General features: G+C 42.0%; 1 protein-coding gene across 1 annotated transcript in view; it reads left to right on the top strand.

The window, feature by feature from the left end:
• Positions 1-20,938, top strand: part of ptpn23a (protein tyrosine phosphatase, non-receptor type 23, a) — a 109,683-nt gene that overhangs the window by 68,486 nt on the left and 20,259 nt on the right. The window contains exons 14-20 of the mRNA XM_078540910.1: positions 1,534-1,599; positions 3,900-4,045; positions 4,433-4,729; positions 8,292-8,446; positions 8,966-9,117; positions 14,818-14,997; positions 17,866-20,413. Of these exons, the coding sequence (XP_078397036.1) occupies positions 1,534-1,599; positions 3,900-4,045; positions 4,433-4,729; positions 8,292-8,446; positions 8,966-9,117; positions 14,818-14,997; positions 17,866-20,413 (3,544 nt within the window). The remainder of the gene's footprint in view (positions 1-1,533; positions 1,600-3,899; positions 4,046-4,432; positions 4,730-8,291; positions 8,447-8,965; positions 9,118-14,817; positions 14,998-17,865; positions 20,414-20,938) is intronic.

The following is a 20,938-nucleotide window of genomic DNA, read 5'->3' as shown; positions in this document are numbered from 1 at the left end:
CCACTTGTTCTCCTGGGTGTTGGACGAAGGATCTATTTTCATAGGTCTAGAATCTTAATGTTTAATAGAGGAGTCAGGGTCCCTTTGTCCTTACAGACACAACACCTCTGTTGGCCAGCTCTGGCTTAGAAAACAGAAAGGTCTCTTTGGAATTTGATTTTCTGCAGTCACAGGGGCATTAGTGCCTCTTTAAAGATAACTAGGTCCCTGCTGGTTTCTGAAGGTTAGAAGTTCCTCTGGGATGAGTCATGGTTAGTCAGGGAAAAGCCTTTGTCTAATTAAACAAAATAATAATTTTATAGAGTAGCCAGGCTGATGTAGATATATATTTTCTTTCCTGTCTTCTGGGTGGGATAGTGTTCTCATGCAGCCACTTCCCTGCTCCTTCTAGGTGGTGGAAATCACAGGCTTGCAGGTTGAAGGAAGTTGACAAAGCTGATACACAGGGATCAAATACTAGAGGTTGAAGATTGAATCTGAGATAGATGGGGAACCTGGCAAAACTATTTTATGTAGCGAGAGCTGTTGAATAAGTTGCCAGGGAATTGATGACAAATTTTATATAAATATATTCAAGATTCAGTTATCTTGTAATTGGAGAACAAAGAGAGGCTGACACCCTACATAAACCTCTACCTCATGGAAAGATAAAGAACGATCAACACATTTTTATCAGCATTTGTATATTTAGGCATGAAAAGGACAAGTCAGAGTTTCAAGTTTTGTCTGGCAATGGTCTCTGAGGTGTTAACCTTTTTTTCTATGTCCTCTTTCACAATACTGATTAACCTGCAGTGCTCTGCAGTGGTTTACTTTTTATTAATTCAAGTTTTCAATGCAGTCTGCTCTTTATTCTGTTACTTGACTTGAAATTGTGCCAAAAAAATGCTTTATGTCCTATTCTCTTTAAATTACAAATTAAAATCATTGTATAACCGAAATTTTGTGAACAAATATATTTGAATGTAAACGGTGAGAGATTTCAAAGGTCTGAGATGCAGAGGGATCTAGTGCATGAATCACAAAAGGTTAATATGCAGGTGCAGCAAATAATTAGCAAAGCTAATAGAATGTTATTGTTTATTGTGAGGGGAATTGAATACAAGAGTAAGGAGGTTATGCTTCAGTTATACAGGGCACTGGTGAGACCACATCTGGAATACTATGTGCAGTATTGGTCTCCTTATTTAAGCAAAGGTGTAAATGCATTAGAAGCAGTTCAGTGAAGGTTTACTAGATTAATACCTGGAAAGGAGTGGGGACAGGGGGGACTATTTTATGAGGAAAGGTTGGACAGGTTAGGCTTGTGTTCACTGGTGTTTAGAAGAGTAAGAGGCAACTTGATTGAAACATACAAGATCCTAAGGGGACTTGACAGGGTGAATGTGGAAAGGATATTTCCTTTTGTGGGAGAATCTAGAACTCGGGGTCGCTGTTTCAAAATAAGGGGTTGCCCATTTAATATTTCAAACATTATATCTTTGAAGCTGCATCCTGTGTCATGTCTCACTTTTTTTCATTCTGTTTTTCTAGTGAAGAAAAGGCAAAATTATTACGAGAAGTGATGACTAACATAGATGGTAAAAATGAAGTATTAGAGTAAGTATTATGACAAAATGGATAACTATTGTGTTTACTTACATAATTGCTGGTATAGTTCAAAACATAATTCAATGTGCCGAGGGTTTTGGGAAGTTGTAATATGTCACTAAAAGCAACATAGTTATAACTGTTTTTAAAGCTAAACGCTGATAAAAGGCCAGCACTTTCTCATCGGAAAATGCATCACTGAATGCACTGAAAGGGGAGGGATGAAATTTTCATTGGGAATCAGGAGAATGTTTGTGTTTTTCACTGATAAATAATGTTCAAAAGTAGCCTTGTTCATTAGCTTCAAGTGCAGAGAAACATGGGCATTGTCCTTTGGCCTATTGAGGAATTTTGGAACACTAAAGAGAAAGGGGGGAAGTGGGAGCAACTAAAGGTGAGGGAGACAAATTGGAGCCACAGCATACTGTGATTTGCTTTATTGTGACAAGGTACAGGATTGGTACCTGTGAGCCTTCAAACACGTAAGGCAAAATTTTTTGCAGTGCCCCACAGGCCGGTTTACAGTTAGGGATTTTCCTGCTGCTCTCGCACTTGCCCCTGGCTTGTCTGCAATTTTACGTGGGACGGGCATGGCCTTGGGTGACCTGCATTCCCTCGCCCCAGTTGAGGCCTTAAAAGGTCGCTACCTGCCTGGGCTCAATTTTGAGGCTGTTGGGAGGAGTTCAGGGGAAGCCTGGCTGGGTCTCAGCTGGAAAGTGGTCATTTACCAAGGGCCCTTTTCCACATCAAGCACCATGGTGCCCCCCCCACAGCCCTGGCTCTCCGTCAAGACACCCAAATCCTGCGACACCCCCCAACTCCACACCCCCCCCCCCCCCGGCCGCTCGCCCCTTCCACCACCACCCCACCCAGCCAGCCCCCCAACTCCCCTCTTTGCTGTGAGAGCCCCCACACTGACTTAGTCCTGGATTTAGAACCTGGGGACTGCTTGTAGTCCAGTCCTGGTCACTGGTGGTTCTGGGACTACAGAGCCACTGCCTAATCAGATTAGCCGGCTGCTCTCTGCGGCGGGACTTCTGCCCAAGTGACACACTCCTCAGGGTATTAAATGACTGTGGGGCTGCTTCTTTCAGTGGGGATGTATTCCCACCAACTATTCAGGTGGCAGGGCAGGAAACCCTGTCAACTGAAAAATCCTGCCCTAAGCTTGCATTGGGTATGGTAGCATAATGGTTACGTTACAGGGCTAGTAATCCAGAAGCATAGACTAATGATCCAGGGATATTAAAATCCCAGCATGGTAGCTGGGAATTTAAATTCAATTAAATAATCTGGAATAAAAATCTAGCATCACTGAGGCGGACATGTAACTACTGGCTTGTCATAAAAACCTATCTGTTTCACTAATGTTTTTTAGGGAAGGAATTCTGCTGTCCTTATCCATTCTGGCCTGTGTGTAACTACAAACCCACGGCAATGTGATTAGCATTTAACTGCTGTCTGAGATGGCCTAACAAGCCACTCAGCTGTATCCACAAATGCAGCTCACCACTGCCTTCTCAAAGGCAATTGGGGATGGGCAATAAATGCTGGCCTTGCCATCAACGCCCATACCCTGTGAATTAATAAATTGCATTCGAAGTTCTGGAAAGGCATTGAGCAGATGTTGAACAGATATCTTGCAGAGAAGCCCCACACCAAGTCTTTGGCATGTCCTGGTATCTAGGCTAACAGTGAAGTGCATTGTGGTGCCTTTTTACAGGTGAGATATTAAACTGTGTCCCTGCCTGCTGATTTAGAAGGATGTTAAAGCTGCAGTGGTAAAATGTCCAAGTTAGTATTCTGGAAGAAAGAGATCAGTAGGGTTTCGTCCAATCCATCTTGTGATTTTTAAGGCATTTCCCATCACCTTTGAATTGGAAGTAAAGGGATTCGATAAATAGTTGAAGGAGAAAAAAATTATAGGAATATAGGGAAAGAGTGGGGGCGTGGGACTAACAGGATTGCTCTTCAAAAGAGCCAATGCAGGCTTGATGGGCCTTGATGAATCAATGTCTAAGGCAGTGATGATGTCGCTTGCCTTACAGTTTTGCAGTTTATTTAAAAAAATTACAAAATGCTTTTAACTCATCCCTTTTGGAGCTAAGTGAATTCCATTACTTAAAATGAGTCATTGTGTAAAGAGTTTGCAGTCTACTTACGTTGTATTTCACTGCACTTATCAAACACTTCCATACATATTTTGATAGTACGTATCTTAATATTATGAATTGAGTAGATTGTCTAATGGGCAGAAGAGAATTTTGACTGATCTGAAATCTGATTTGTTTTATTTCCTTTTATAACAGGCAGTTCATGGATTCTTTGAGGATTGACCCAGAATCGATAGATAACTTAGACATATATAATCATATCCCGCCAGTCCTAATGGAAAAGTGTGCAGCACTGAGTGTCCGCCCAGATACTGTGAAAAGTTTGGTTCAATCTATGCAAGGTATGTTCCTATGCAAATGTAAACCCTTCCACTGATATGCTATGTTAAGTGGATCTCAGTGATGTTGAAATTTCTATTTTCTCAAAGTTCACATGATTTATTTTGCATTTCCTATGATATAATACTCTGTGGTGTAACCTATTTTGTGTATATGCATATATGGTGTAGTTTTATTGAAAAAATGAGTGCATGTGACTAAAACAGTGTCACTGCAGCCATATATATAGCTAGTCAGCGATTTCTATTGGACAACTTTGTCTAGCTGAGAATGGCCAACTCAGCCAAATTGTTAATTTTACCAGGGACGCTATCTGGTCTCTGCAGTTCAGTGTGCTGTGCATATTGATGGAAAAGATGACATTGTATTAACTGGTTGATTCCCCCCAGTTCTGTCTGGAGTATACACTGATGTTGAAGCATCACTGAGAGAGTTTAAAGATCTTATAGACCAGGATGAATTAACAGAGCAGAAATTTCAAGAGGCCACTGGAAAAAGGACAGCACCAAGTGGAACGTCTGAACTCAGCAAGGAATGGTCTAAGTACATGGAAGTACATGAGAAAGCCAGCTTCACCAATACTGAGCTGCACAAAGCAATGAATTTGCACATCAGTAACTTACGGCTGCTAAGTGGACCCTTGGAAGATCTTCGTGCTGCTTTGCCAACTCCCACTGTCTCTGATGGTATTGAAGTGTATTTTCTATCTATTTGGGTATATATTTTGTGTAAAATATTTTTTTGCCAATTCTGTGCCTTGAAGTCACTGTCACCCTGCTGAGTTATTGTTTTACTTGCCCTTCACCTTATAGTTCATAATTGCCCTTCACCTTATAGTCATAGAGTCGTTATGTGCTCATTTTCACTGGGGTGTTAGTCGGCTAGTCAACTGCAGGACTTCATAGACATGTTTGACCTTGTCTGCTTCCTGTATCAAGGGACATAGAATCCCTTCTATGTCATATGCCCTAACCCCCTTCTCAACCCTGGGAAAGATATATATATATTGGGATATTCTACACATTTCACCCAGCTTTGCTTACTTTTAGGTAAAGTAGCTTCCAGACAATTTGAAAACGTGCTTCCCTATCAACCTAATCTCAAAAGAAACGTAGAAAATAGGAGCAGGCCATTTGGCCCCGTGAGCCTGCTCTGCCATTCAATATGATCATGGCTGATCTTCTATCTCAACGCCATATTCCCACGCTCTCCCCATACCCCTTGACGCCTTTAGTATCTAGGAATCTATCTATTTCCTTCCTAAATATATTCAGTAACTTGGTCTGCACAGCCTTCTGTGGTAGAGAATTCCACAGGTTCTCCACCCTATGAGTGAAGAAATTTCTCTTCATCTCAGTCCTAAATGGCCTACCCCGTATCCTGAGACTGTGACCTCTTGTTCTACACCCATTCAGCCAGGGGGAGCATCATCCCAGCATCCTGTCTGTCCAGCCCTATCAGAATTTTATACATTTCAATGAGATCCCTTCTCATTCTTCTAAAGTCGCGTGAATACAGGCCTCGGCGACCCAATCTCTCCTTTTACGACAATCCTGCCATCCTAGGAATCAGCCTGGTGAACCTTCGCTGCACTCCCTCTATGGCAAGTATATCCTTTTAGGTAAGGAGACAAAAACAGCACACACTACTCCTGGTGTGGTCTCACCAAGGCCCTGTATAGCTTCAGTGAGACAACCTTGCTCCTCTACTCAAACCCTCTTGCAATGAAGGCTAACATACCATTTGCTTTCCTAATTGTTTGCTGCACCTACATGCTTGCTTTCAGTGACTGGTGTGCAACAATACCGAGGTCCCTTTGTACATTAACATTTCCCAATCTATCACCACTTAAATAATACTCTGCCATTCTGTTTTTCCCACCAAAGTGGGCAACTTCAGACTTATCCACGTTATACTGCATCTACCATGTATTTGCCCGCTCATTCCTCAGCCCAACCATCTTCAGCTGCTTCATCCATGACCTTCCATCCTAAGGTCAGAAGTGGGGATGTTCGCTGATGATTGCACAATGTTCAGCACCATTCGCGACTCCTCAGATAATGAAGCAGTCCATTTCCAAATGCAGCAAGACCTGGACAATATCCAGGCTTGGGCTGACAAGTGTCAAGTAATATTCCCGCCACACAAGTGTCAGGCAATGACCATCTCCAACAAGAGAGAATCAAACCATCGCCCCTTGAAGTTCAATGGCATTACCATCACTGAATCGCCCACTATCAACATTGACCAGCAACTGAACTGGACTAGCAGAGCAGGTCAGAGGCTAGGAATCGTGCAACGAGTAATTCACCTCCTGACTCCCTAAATCCTGTCCACCATCTACAAGGCACAAGTCAGCAGTGTGATGGAATACTCCTCACTTGCCTGGATTTGTGCAGCTCCTACAACACTGAAGAAGTTTGACACCGTCCAGGACAAAGCAGTGTGCTTGATTGGCACCACATCCACAAACATTCACTCCCTCTACCACTGACGCACAGTAGCAGCAGTGTGTACCATCTACAAGATGCATTGCAGGAATTCACCAAGGCTCCTTAGACAGCATGTTCCAAACCCACAACCACTAACACCTAGAAGGACAAGGGCAGCAGATAGATGGGAACACCACCACCTGGAAATTCCCCTCCAAGTCACTCACCATCCTGACTTGTAACTATACCGCCATTCCTTCACTGTCGCTGGGTCAGAATCCTGGAACTCCCTAACAGCACTGTGGGTTTACCTACACCATGTGGACTGCAGCAGTTCAAGAAGGCAGCTCACCATCATTTCCTCAAGGGCAACTAGAGATGGGCAATAAATGCTGGCCCAGCCAGCGAAGCCCACATCCCGTGAATTAATAAAAAAAACACATTCAACTTGTCTAAATCGCCTACAAGCCTCTTTACACCCTCCTCACCATTCACATTCCTACCTAGTTTTGTGTCATCAGCAAACTTGGAAATATTAGACTAAGATAAAAGCAAAATGCTATGGATGCTGGAAATCTGAAATCAAAACAGAAAATGCTGGAAAAACTCAGCAGGTCTGACAGCATCCGTGGAGAGAGAAACAAAGTCAACGTTTAGAGTCTGTATGACTCATCTTCAGAAGAGCCTTGTTGCTTTCCCCTGTGAAACCATCTCTCCCAGCAGTATCCAGCACGGGTTATCTGTTAGACAGGGAAATAGACCCAGGAGACTCCTGCACCATCTGCCTGCACTAGTGCTTTTGCTCTGACTAGCAGTCACCCATTCCCCTTCTGCCTGTGCACTCTTTACCTGCAATGTTACCATCTCACTATACACACATCCCCGAAGATCCCAGCCTTGCAGATGCCCCACAGTGACTCCAGCCACAGCTCCAGATCCAAAACGCGGATTTCGAGTAGCTGCAGATAGAGACACTTCCGATACATGTGGTTGCCTTGGACACCGGAAGTAGCCTTGACTTCCCACGTCGTACAGGAAAAGCATTCTATGTGGCTGAGCTGCCCAGCCATGACTTACGCTTAAATTAGTCCCTTTGCTTTTCTTCCTCTCATTTGAAGAATATTAAATATATGCTAGGGACCTTACTTTACTACTTATACTTTAAACACTACTTAATCTGAACTAAAGACCAATTTTCACTTTAAAGTTTGAACAGTAGAAATACCCACTAGGTCCTACTTACCAAGGCCTCCACTTGTCTCGCGCTGGCTCCTGGTCCCGCTCGATGATGTCACTCTTGGGTGTTTCCAAAAGTCACCCCTCTCGTGCAGCTTTCTAACTCCTGGCCTCCAATCAGCTTCTTCCCCTGTTGCAAAATAAGAGCCAGCTACTGGAAGCTCTTTCCTCCTCACTGAACTCCCTCACTCACCAAACTCCAACTTAAGCACTCTAATGCAGCCCAGATCAACACCCCAGTGCAAATCTGTGACAAATGTATTTCCTGTAGACACTATTCGCCCTCATCTCTCTCCACTTCTTTATTTATATCATCTGCAGTGCTCAGCAATCAGCAGTAAAGCTACTCCAGATCAGAGGTTTCCAATCTTCTGTTTTTATGAATTCCTTTGGCTTGTCTTGCACTGTTCTCAATCCTGCATTAAATTTTTGCCACATTGTTTGTTTGTTTGTTTGTTTGTTAGTTGGTTAGTTAGTTAGTTGGCAGTGCTGGCAGTTGACCACTGGCTTTGCATAGTTTTCAGTATCCTCATCTTAATTATACAGTAATGCACAGTGCTTTTGGCCCCATGTTTTACAGAGGAAAAAGGCATTCTCCAGAATATGAAGCGGATTCTGTTGAAGGTTGAGGAAATGAGAGACCAGCGCTCCTCACTCATACAGCAGCTTAGAGATACCATTCAGAAGGATGACATCACTACAACGCTAGTGACAACAGACCATTCAGAAATGAAGGTTGATAAGCAACTACACCACACTGATGTGTAATGAATAAAGAAGTTCAAGACAGTTCAAAAACAATGTTGTAAACAGCCTTCACAAGTCCAGCTGGTGCTAACTGGATCCTGCAGCTTACACTCTAACCTTTGACCAAACTGCTTATGTCAGATCCAAAACTAGGACCAGCCAGACGGACTGTAATTGTGTTTTGCTGTACAGTACAGTGGCTGCTTAGTCTAAATATTAACAACATTACCACAGGTTTAACCATGTGTTTCTTATTGTTGTAATTGTGTTTATATACTTTTGCACATTTAGTCTCTTGGCCCTTGCTCCGAGTTCAGCAAAGACTTGCCTAAGAGAGCTGATTGCTGCTTAATTAAAATCTTCAGTTGTATGAAGACTGATTTTAGGGTAGTTGATTTGCGGCTGGAAGATAATTTACTTTTGGTTATCAGGAAAGACAAATAAATAATAATCATGATGTCAGTATAACTTATACAATTTTCTTAAAAAAAAACTATGTAATTGCAGAAACTTTTTGAAGAACAGCTGAAGAAATACGATCAACTAAAAGTGTACATTGATCAAAACCTTGCTGCCCAGGAAAACATCTTGAAGGCCTTGACAGATGCTAATGTCAAGTATGCTGCAGTTAGGAAAGCTCTCGCTGAAGCAGAACATAAGTGAGTAGCTGATCAAGGGAGAGGTGTGTTTGATGTTTACTGAAACATTTTTTTTGCAAAATATGCCACAAGTCAGGAAAGTCCCATGTGTAATTCTCAGTTGGTGCAATGATTATGAACTACAGCTGACAGTTGGAGAGCTTATCAGTGAAAACAAAGCTACCAATTAAGAGAAACCAAAGAGATTGTAAATTACCAACCGAAGTTTAGTCTGTATAGTTACCAGGAAAACAGTAATACAATTTCAAAAATAACTTTTGTAACTTGTCTATAAACGGCTGAGCCCATTAATTGTTTATTTCATATAGGATATGAAAGCTAATAAATGCATTCATTTAGCATCTTTCATGAAAGAAATTTCTCTCAGCGCTTTACAGAACATCAGAGGACATTGAGCAGCAAATTATGGGGCCTGGGGGACGCAGTGCAAGATTGAGGTGTTATGACACAGCAGTTGGTAAAGACTGAGTTATTTAAATCCCAGAGGAAAACTTGAACAACTATCATAACCTATATTTTCAATTGGTTTGTTTGAGATGCAGCTCTGAATTCAAAAATGAAACCACCCAAGCCTCAAGAGGTTTTTCATATAAACTAAATTAAACATTTATTAATTTAACAAGAAATTAAACCCATATACATGCCTACAAATTACTACCAGAATAACTTTTAAGCAAATTCTCAAATTAATCACTCCCACGTAAATCATCAAGGCAATAATGACCCATAGACTTTAAACAAACGCCAGGCAAAGCACATTTAACCTTACAAATTCAATATGAGGTCCCTTGCAATTTGGCTTACAGGCTAGTTAAATCTTAGATGCCTCTGACCTGCACGTATAAAACTCCTTTCTGTTTATACCTAGCCTTCCCTTTGAATGTAAATTCTCATTGTATCACTAGGTCTTTGAACTCCACCTTTTCTAACAATAAAACCCCTTTCGTAGCACCAGTCTTATTAGTAACAAACACGTTGCTTGGTGTCTCCTAGCTAGGTGCAAGATTTTACTCCCTTCTTTGATGAATCCTAGCTAGGTGCAATATTTTACTCCCTTCTTTTGAATGGTTTATTCAGCAAATGCAAATTTTCTCTTTACCTTCTAGCCTTCCGTTTATCTAATTAACATCTCAAATTACTATACATCAAAGCACCCAAACTAGCTGTCTTTAATCCAATTAAGCCACACACAGACACAGACCCAACTATAAGTCCAATTTAAAAATAATTTCCAATAACATTGTACACATTAATACCTCTTCATGACAGAGGTCAGAGATGGGCTTTAAGGAGACATTTCAAGGTGAGGCGAGAAATGGTAGAGCTCAAGAAAGAAGTTCCGAACTTCATGCACATGGTTGCTAAAAGCTTTGCTGTTGGTAAATTTGCGTTAGGAGGGAGGACGCTAACTAGACTAGTAGAGGGTGGATACCAATATGTAGGACTGGGCAAATTGCAGAGCTAAGTATCAGTGGAGAAAACTGACAATGGAACAGGATTTTTAAAGTCAGTGTGCCAAGGAATCTAAAATAATGTAGTGCTGGAAATACTCAAGTCAGACAGCATCTGTGGAGAGAGAAACAAAATTAATGTTTCAGTTCAGGATCAGATTTGTTCTAATTCAGCTGCCTATGCCCTGATCTAACACTCGGCATCATTGAAACTCTCACCTTAATTTATCCACTGCCCAGATAAGTTAACAGTTGTTTGCAATTGCGGAGCCCCTAACCTTATCGTGGAGAGTTCTTGCACTTACATAAAGCAAAGAACCCAATAGAGCTAGTTTTTGCATGTTCTTTATTTTTACAATTTATATGAATGGGAATTGAACTGATTGATTGATTGGCAAATAGCCTTCGCATACTCAGTGAGCTGTGTGTTTCTGTGAAATAAAACAACTTATGAACCAAATCAAACTATGCTCTACCTCCAGAGAGATTAAAGGATGCTCTTGTCGCTAAAACTTGACAATCAGGTTTAATTCACAAGAGACTTTCATTGTTACACTGTTCGTGTCCCACTACCCTACTAGCATGAGTAGGGCAGTGGGAGTCGACTTCTGGAGTCAGGCAGGCAGACCACTGAAGGGAGCGATTCCACTGATCCAGAGTAGATATGAATGGCAGACCCGAATTTATAATGGCAGCATTTAGGCAGCAAGAAAATAAAGAGCTGTTGAGCTTGTTGCACCTTAATGGTCTGCAAGGGAGGAAGTGTACTCAATCCATTGGGACAGATAGGAATGGAACTATGATTGGGTAGTATCACAGAAGTGAACCATAATAAAGGGGCATTGGCAGAAAATTGAGGAATTTATTGTGTTAACATACATACGTACGAACGTATAAATTAGGACCAGGAGTTGGCCATTCAGCCCCTTGAGATTGTTCCACCATTTGATAAGATCATGGATGACCTGATTGTGACTGCAACTCTACTTTCCTGTCTACCCCCTACAACCTTTGACTGTCTTGTCTAACTTCGCATTGAACATATTCAATGACCCAGCCCCCACTGCTCTCTGGGGCAGAGAATTCTACAGACTAAAGACCCTCAAGAGAAAAAAATCTTCTTACCTCAGTCTTAAATAGGAGATCCCTAATTTTTAAGCTGTGTACCCTAGTTCTAAATTCCGCCAGCAGGAGAAACATCCTTTCAGCATCTACCCTGTCAAGTCCCCTCAGGATTTCAATAAAATCACCTCTCATTCTTCTAAACTCCAATGGGTATAGGCCCAACCTGATAAAAGGATAAGTGAAAGAAATGGAGAACCTATCTTATATTTATAGCTTCATAGAAACAAAATTACTTTATTACTTCATTAAATAATTCTTCATATGTAGTGGATAGGTAAGGCCAGGCCCTTTTTTTGTTATTGCAAAGGCTGAGAGTGGTACTTCTGAGAAATATTATTGAATGTTACTTGCTGAAAAGTTTTTATTCGATACTGATTTCAATGGAGAATGATAACCGTATGAAATGTATCATGCATATGTGTGGACGCAGCCAAAATTAGCATTTCAAAATAGTCAGTATACCATTCCCTTAAAGACAGGGCAAAGGTGGAAGAATGAAGCCCGATATTAGTTGATTAACTGCTGGGTTGATTCATTGTCTTCGCTGAGCATTAGTAATTTGCAGAGTTTTTGTTTATTGACATACAGGGTGTGGAGATTGCTATCAAGGTCAGCATTTATTGCATATCCCTAATTGCCCTCGAGACGCTGGAGCGAATGGCTTGCTCAGCCGTTTCCCAGGGCAGTTAAGAGTCAACCATGTTGCTGTGGTTCTGCAGTCACATGTAGGTCAGTCAGACCATGTAAAGATTGCAGATTTCCTTCCTTGAAGGATATTATTAAGCCAGATGGGCTTTTATGCCAATCTGGTGGTTTCATGGTCCCCATTACTGAAAACTAACTTTTTATTCAAGGTTTATTTAATTAACTCAATTTAAATTTCCTGGCCACCATTGTGCAATTTGAGTTTGTGTCTCTGGATTAATAGGCCAGGCCTCTAGATTACTGATCTAGTAACGTAACCACTTTGCTACTGTAGCCACTATGGAAATAAACCCCCAAATTGGAAGTTTGGCCAAAACTTTTGGCACTGAGCCTGAAGTTGTGCTCTGTTATCCTTATAAAACAAAATACTGTGGATGCTAGTAATCTGAAATAAAAACATAATGCTGGGAATACTCAGCCGGTCAGGCAGAACTATTGAAAGGTTGACAACCTGAAATGTTACCTTTCTGTTTCTCCACAGATGACGCCTGACTTGAGTTTTTCCAGGCATTTCCTGTTTTTATCCGTTGTTCAGTTTCATTCTTCAGCCAATTCGATTCACTCCACGTGATATCAAAAAACGGCTGAAGGCACTGGATACTGCAAAGGCTATGGACCCTGACAATATTCTGGCAATAGTACTGAAGACTTGTGCTCCAGAACTTGGCACACCCCTAGCCAAGCTGTTTCAGTATAGCTACAACAGTGGCATCTACCCGGCAATGTGGAAAATTGCCCAGGTATGTCCTGTGTACACAAAACAGGACAAATCAAATCCGGCCAATTACCACCCCATCATACTACTCTCAATCACCAGTAAAGTGATGGAAGAGGTCATCAACAGTGCTATCAAGAGGCACTTGCTCAGCAATGACCTCACTGATGCTCCAGCAGGTTCACTCAGCTCCTGACCTCATTACTACTTTGGTTCAAACATGGACAAAATAGCTGAACTCCCAGGGTGAGGTGAGAGTGACTGGCCTTGACAGCAGGACAGCATTTGATTGAGTTTGGCGTCAGAGAGGCCTAGCAAAACTGGAGCCAATGGGAATCGGGGAAAGCTCTCCGCTGGTCAGAGTCATACCTAGCACAAAGGAAGATGGTTGTGGTTGTTGGAGGTCAATCATCTCAGTTCCAGGGTATCACTGCAGGAGTTCCTCAGGATAGTGTCCTAGGCTGAACCATCTTCAGCTACTTCATCAATGGCATTCACTGATGATTGCATAATGCTCAGTATCATTTGGAACTCCTCAGATACTGAAGCAGCCCATGTCCAAATGCAGCAAGGCCTGAACAATATCCAGACTTGGGCTGAGAAGTGGCAAGTAACATTCACGCCACACAAGTGCCAGGCAATGACCATCTCCAACAAGAGAGAATCTAACCATCGCCCCTTGAGGTTCAATGGCATTACCATCACTGAATCCCCTACCATCAACTTCCTGGGGGTACCAGTGACCAGAAACTGAACTGGACTAGCCATATAAATACTGTGGCTACAAGAGCAGGCCAGAGGCTTGAAATCGTGTAACAAGTAACTCACCACCTGACTTCCCAAAGCATGTCCACCATCTACAAGGCACAGGTCAGGAGTGTGATAGAATGCTCTCCACTTGGCTGGATGAGTGTAGCTTCCACAACACTCAAGAAGCTTGACACCATCCAGGACAAAGCAGTCCGCTTGATTGACACCCTATCTACAAACATTCACTCCCTCCACCACCAACGCACAGTGGCATGCAGTGTGTACCATCTACAGGATGCACAGCAGGAGCTCACGAAGGCTCCTTAGGCAGCACCTTCCAAACCCACGACCACTACCATGTAGAAGAACAAGGGAAGCAGACACATGGTAGCACCACCAGCTGGAAGTTCCCACTCCAAGCCACTCACTATCCTGGCTTGGAAATATATCACTCTCCCTTCACTGTCGCTGGAATTCCCTCCCTAACAGCACCCTGGGTGTACCCACACCACATGGCACTTGTGTGGCGTGGATGTTACTTGCCACTTCTTAGCCCAAGTCTGGATATTGTCCAGGTCTTGCTGCATTTGGACATGGACTGCTTCAGTATCTGAGGAGTTCCGAATGATGCTGAGCGTTGTGCAATCATCAGCGAATGTCATTGATGAAGTAACTGAAGATGGTTGAGCCTAGGACACTATCCTGAGGAACTCCTGCAAGTTCTGAAGTGGTTCAAGAAAGCAGCTCACCACCACCTTCTCAAGGGCAGTTAGGAATGGGCAATAAAAATGTTGGCCTGGATAGCGGCGCCCACATCCCATGAATTAATTTTTTTTAAAAAATCAGTTTCCTGAACTTTGTACATTTGGATGATTCCACTTAAGATTCTGTGCCAGTTGGGGAAATGGGATTTTCCTTCTATCCCAAAAGTGACACTTTTATCTTTCCCTATAGGTGGAACATTACCATCCAGATGCTAGTAGCATCTTATGAAGCTTATGAAGACCTGATGAAGAAGTCTCAGGAAGGAAAAGAGTTCTATGCAGATCTAGAAAACAAAGTGACAAGGCTGTTAGATAAAATGAAAGACATCTGTAAATCTCAGGAAGACCAAAGACAACTAATAATGGAAAAGTAAGTTTGTTTTATTTTTAATTGAGAAACTGATTTGAGGAGTGAAGGCCCATAATTGCAGGGACATCATGGTGATTTGAAAAGCATAGTTAGGCTAGGCTAATTAGGAAGAAGAGGTTACGTCATGCCTACCATATGTTTTTAAAGCCATCAGACTAAGAAACCCCACAATTTTTTAAGTTCCTGGAAAAGAACGAATTAAAGTAGAAATACTTTCTTCAGCTTTTTGTGACCTGAGCACATCCTAAAGTGCTTTACAGCCATGTTTTGGTGTCAGCACACAGCGGCCAGCTTTGGTGTAGGCACACATTGCCCATTTTTTTGTTGTAGGGGCAGGGCAGCTGGTTTTGCATAAGTAAATTAAACAATAACCAGATAATATATCTGGGGAGAACTCCTTTTCTCTTCAAATAATACTGTAAGGCGTTTTATGTACACCTCCTTAGGGGCCTTAGTTTAAAACCTCATTTGATAAAGGGCATCTCTGACAGTATAGTACTACTCCAACATTGCACTGAAGTGTCAGGCTGGATTATGTACTCAAGTCTCTGAAGTGGGGCTTGATCCCACAGCCTTCTGAATCAGAGGTGAGAGTACCAGCAACTGAGCCACAGATGTCATTAAGCTTTAAAGAATCACTTTCACAGAATAAATGCAGATGAGTGGTCATTTGAGTAATTTTAGCTTTTTTATCCAGAAAGACACTAGTCCCATGACAAAATGAGAAGTGTTTGGAGTTATCTGCAGATAGAAGCCACCAAACTGTGCATGTTTAAAATTCAGTCAGATAAGTTAATACAGTTTATTAAAGAGAGAAGCTTTGAGAGCCCAAACAATCTTTTGACATCCTTTCTGTTCTTGAAATAATATGCTTCATATTTTATCAAACAATGCAATCCTTCCATTGCAGTTTCTTACAAAATTTGAAATTTTGTCTCCATTATGCTATTTGGTTGTTCCTTTAATCAACCCCTGTATAAGGAAGAGCTTCCAGACATCAAACTAAATTTACATGTGTCTAATTTGACCCTTTGCTCTATTGTCAGTTTAATTTGAAGTAGTATTTCAGGTCTAGCTTTTATATACCCTTTACTACCCTAAATACTTAAATAAGGCTCACTCCTTTCACCTTTATCAATCTGATCTGTTAATGTTTTGTTTGTCCTTTCGTGTTCTTAGTTCTGTGGTATCTTTTGAGAATGTCACTCGGGCACTTACACTGAAAAGATCCAAAAGACAGGCTAATAATAGTCAGCATGAAATTATTTACAATTACATAACCACAGTGTGTAAACTATTGTGACAGTTGCAAAGTCTCACATACTGTTCAATGCGCATTAACCATGTTGCTCTAGACTTGAGTAACCCAGTATCCATTGAGAATTAAATGATTACTGTAGATATTGGTGGCTTGGTGCAACAATGAGCTAGTTATGCCATTTGTTAAAACACTAAGCTCATAATTTTAAGACCGAGAGACAAACAAAAGATGAAAAAAGAACATTCCGCTTCTCAATGCTCATGCCTCTGGTGCACTGACTCTATCTCTGAGTTTTAAATATTCTTAATGTTTTGATCTTACAAATGTTAATTCATGCTTTGAATAAAAATGTTTTCTTTTAATTGGTTTAAAATGTAATGTTAAAAATGTACTTTTTGCTACATTATGAAACATTATATATATCATAAGCACTTATTTTCCTTATTTTTGACCAATGTTTTATCCTGTTCCATGCTGTGGCTTAGGCTTAATTTGTAAGCTTCCCATGAAGAGCATTGTCAAAGCTTCCTGAATGTCTTAAGTAGCATACTCTATCTGACATGTCTTCAAACGCATCAAGGAAGCTTATAGGGCAAAATCCTCTCATTCTATACTATGTTGACTCCTAATGCTAACTGATCAGCTTTCAGCCTACCCATGAGAGCAATTTCTGTTGCTTGTTGCTGATCGACAAATGGGCAATCAGTTCCTGAGTCATATGTTGTCATATCTTTTCAGTATAGATCACATAAGTTTGATCTCTCATACCATATTCAAGAATACCAACCCTACCATTTCACCTTTAATTTTAATGCCCACTTTAAACCAAGGACCCATTTGCCTGTTTAAATTTCATGTAAAGGAGGATTGAAATGGGGCTATATTTGGTTGATTCCGGTCTTGTGAAACCTAATCACTGCCAAAATATTTCCTTCATGAGGGTAGGCAGTGTCTTGCAAATTATAAGCAAAACTAATTCCACTCATTAAAAGATTTTGTAATGTCTTCACTCATTGAAGTCTGCAGCACCACATAGTGGCATTGTAATGTTATTACTTCAGATAGGACTAGAGATACCTTAAAACTTGCCTCAATAAAGCCTACTCTGAACAGTTCCTTCAAGTCTCTCCAAACAATTTGCTATTCAGATACTTCAGTAGCAATCACCCACCATACAGTACATGAGCTTCATTTAATTGGGCCATAAAAATCTATACCTACAGGTACTCTACCCCATGGTAAAATTTGTATATTTTCTACTTTTACTGAATACACAATTTGTTGTTCTCCTCATCCCTTTTAATATCTAGTGTTGGAATTTCTTGTCCTGTAATTTCTGAGACAACTTAAGTGGAATGGGCTTTTGCATTTGGTATATCTGCAGTGTTGCAAGGAAGGCTTATACAAACAAGGCTTTGTGACTCCATAGAATTGCACTGTATGGCCAGGCTAACATTTCTTGTTGGAGTATTTTTTGATTTGTGGTTTCTGTGGTTGCTGTGAAGAAAGACAGATTAATGACGAGGATGTACATAATCTACTTAGGAAAAGCACAATTTTCGCTATAATGGTGTAAAGCATCATGTAATGTTCTTTATGTTATTCAGGGAATTGAAAAAGAAGCCGCCACCAAGGCCTACTGCACCAAAACCACTGCATAAAACCTCTGATGCAGACCGTGAATCTTTATCAAGTATCGAAGACCCAGATATGCAAACATTTAACGCAGCATTTACCTTTAACGATCTTCCCAATGAATTGAAAAGCTTACCACCAAACACTTTAGCTGCGCACACATGTGGAATGTCTGTAGATGGCATTGGATCGTATCCCATGGAGCCTTCTGGCTTTCCGAGGATGAGGCATTCAGAACCAGAGGCTTTCTTAGCTGCTCGAACTACCAGTGCACCACTACAACCACCGTTTCACGTTCAACAGTTCCCAGACCCTGCTTCGACATCTCGTCTCATACATCCATATTTTCATGGGGGAGCAGTTCCACCACCAGGTTCAGCTGGTGGTATTGCTCAAGGCCCTTACGTGGGAATAAGCCATTCAGGGCCTCCTTCAGTTAGTGGTACATCTGGTTTACCTACTCGCAGATTGGGTCCATCTGTATCCTGCCCAGTACTCCCTCGACATATCTCTGCTTCTTCACCTCCTCCTGCCTATCCTGCTGTTACCATGATTAGAGATCCCATTCCAGGTCAGCCCCGGTTTGCACCTGGTCATTTACCTCCAAGAGGGACTTCACCACAGCACATGCCAAATTCCATGCCTATTCCCGCTTCAGTGAGTCATCCAACCAGTGCTGCTGGTCCTGCTGCATCTTATGGAATGGGGCAACAAGTTTCCTCAACTGTGCCTGTACCTGTTAACACTGGTTTGCATACACCTCCTCCATCTGTTGGTCCTACACTTGCCTACCCTGGACAATTCTGCGGTCAGATGCCAGGAGGAAATATTGTTCCACAACCGAACACTTCAACTACCACAGTGGACAGTATACAGACTCCAATTTCTAGCTTTACACCAGATCCGCAATCAGTGAGTGGGCAGATGAATAGACAGCCAATCTATGATGCAAGAATGAGACAGCAGCCCATTGTTCCTTTACCAGGTGGAATTGGAGTTCCTCCTGGACCTACAGTGAGTGCAATCGGTCAATATCCATATCATTCTGGTGGTCAGCCATTTAACCAGCCACCCCAATCCCAGTTCACTAATGTGCTGCCATCATTTGCTGGTCCTGCCCAGGGACCACAACATATGTTCCAGCATCCAAATCAGGTGCATCCAAATCATGAACTTCATATTAGGCCTCAAATGCATACTCAACAGCCTTATCAAACTCAATTTTTTCCCCAGACAAGACCACAGCTACAGAGTCAATCAAGACCTCAAAATGCAGCACAGATTCCACCCCATTCCCCAGCCCCACTTCCTGTACAGCCTCAGCTTCAGGCTCAGCCTCAGATGCAGCCGCATTTAAGACCTCATCTGTATCAGCATCCTGCTCAAGATAAAGTGGCTGCACCAGGAATTCCAGCTCATTCAGGCAATGTTGTTTTTCCAGCCACTCCAAGTAACATTCAACAGCCAGGACAGAACATTCCTGCTGCAATGGTTCCACAATCTCAACAGTGCCATACACTACCATCTGCCACAGAGTCACAACCAATGACATTGCTACCTGGGTCCTCAGCTCAAGGGGTGTCGTCCATTCCATTCACATCTACACCACCTCATCTGCATGCTGGGCCACAACCTGCACTTTTACCAAATCAAATTGGAGCACCTCAGCCTGTCTCAACAGGTCATATTGCAGTGCACCCAGTCCAGCCTGTGCCAAGTTCAGCTGTTGGCCAAATACAATCCAGTGCTATTGTACCTGGATCTCCAATGCCACCTCCACCAGCTCCTTCTCCACAGCCTTCACAAGGGCAGGTTGGTACTCTTCCTGCTGCAATATTGCCCACTGCAATACCTGGATCCACTATCTTACAGCAGAGACCACCACCATCTCTCACACCTGGAGCAACTGCAGCAACCCAATCTGTCTCAGAGGTACCTTTTCAGAGACAAAACTCTTCAACTGATCTCCTGTCATCCAGTCCAGACAGCCAGCATGGAGGGCCCCAGACAACTGTGACTCAGCCCCTTCTTTTGCCTACCAAAGTCGACTCAAAGGAAGGGCAAAAACCAAAGGGAATTCAAATCATAGAGAAAGATCCATATGAGAAACCAGAGCATGTGAAAAAGTTGCTAACTGAGTTGGAAAGCTTTAAAACTATTGTTGACTCCATGGACAGGCCATCATATGGAACCTTGACTGAGATGGATTGCAAATGGAAGGACTTGCAGGATGCCCAAGAAAAAGATGTGAGGCAGTTGTCGATTGCAGTTGCCCGCTGCTACACCATGAAAAATCGTCATCAAGATATCATGCCTTATGACAAAAATAGGATTATAATCCAGTCAGGAAAAGATGACTACATCAATGCCAGTATGATTGAGGACTTGTCCTCTTACTGTCCGAGAATCATAGCTACGCAAGCTCCATTGGTGGGAACTGCAGCAGACTTCTGGCTAATGATTTATGAGCAGAAAGTGTCACTCATAGTTATGCTTGTCTCTGAACAGGAAGTAGAGAAGGTATGTTATGATGACATTAAATATTTGATTAAATACTTAAGATTACTAAGTGTGTGTTCATTCAGGAAAAACACCAGTGTTTGGGGAAAGGAGCAATTTTCATTTTTACACCTAGTGTAAGCACCAGCCTGCGGAGGCTCAATGTTAACTTTTCTTCACCCTCAGCCATCCTCCATATTGTTGCAGTGGGCATATACTACTGTGCCCCAAAACCCTGTGAAGGACGTCTTTAATTCAAAGACTGAGGACAACCCGGGGTAGGTAATCTTTCTGGTTATTTGCCTGAGGCAAGTGCTCAAATTTATTTGCCCGAGTACCTATCTTAACTTGCAGCAATAATTATTAAACGTTTCCCCTAGTTGATGAAATCCCAGGGTTTAAACTTGGCCTCCTGTCATAACAGCACCTAATGACATGCAGTCTCATGTACCTTAGCCAATCACATTTAGATCCTAAGGTTTAATTGGAACACCATTGTGGTGCCACTTTATTATCCCTTCCATATGCTTTCATGACTGAATTCTT

Source organism: Cetorhinus maximus, chromosome 4 (assembly GCF_964194155.1).
Source record: "Cetorhinus maximus chromosome 4, sCetMax3.hap1.1, whole genome shotgun sequence".
Lineage (NCBI taxonomy): Eukaryota > Metazoa > Chordata > Chondrichthyes > Lamniformes > Cetorhinidae > Cetorhinus > Cetorhinus maximus.
Note: the sequence above shows the minus strand (reverse complement) of the source record. Positions and strands in the feature narration are given on the sequence as shown.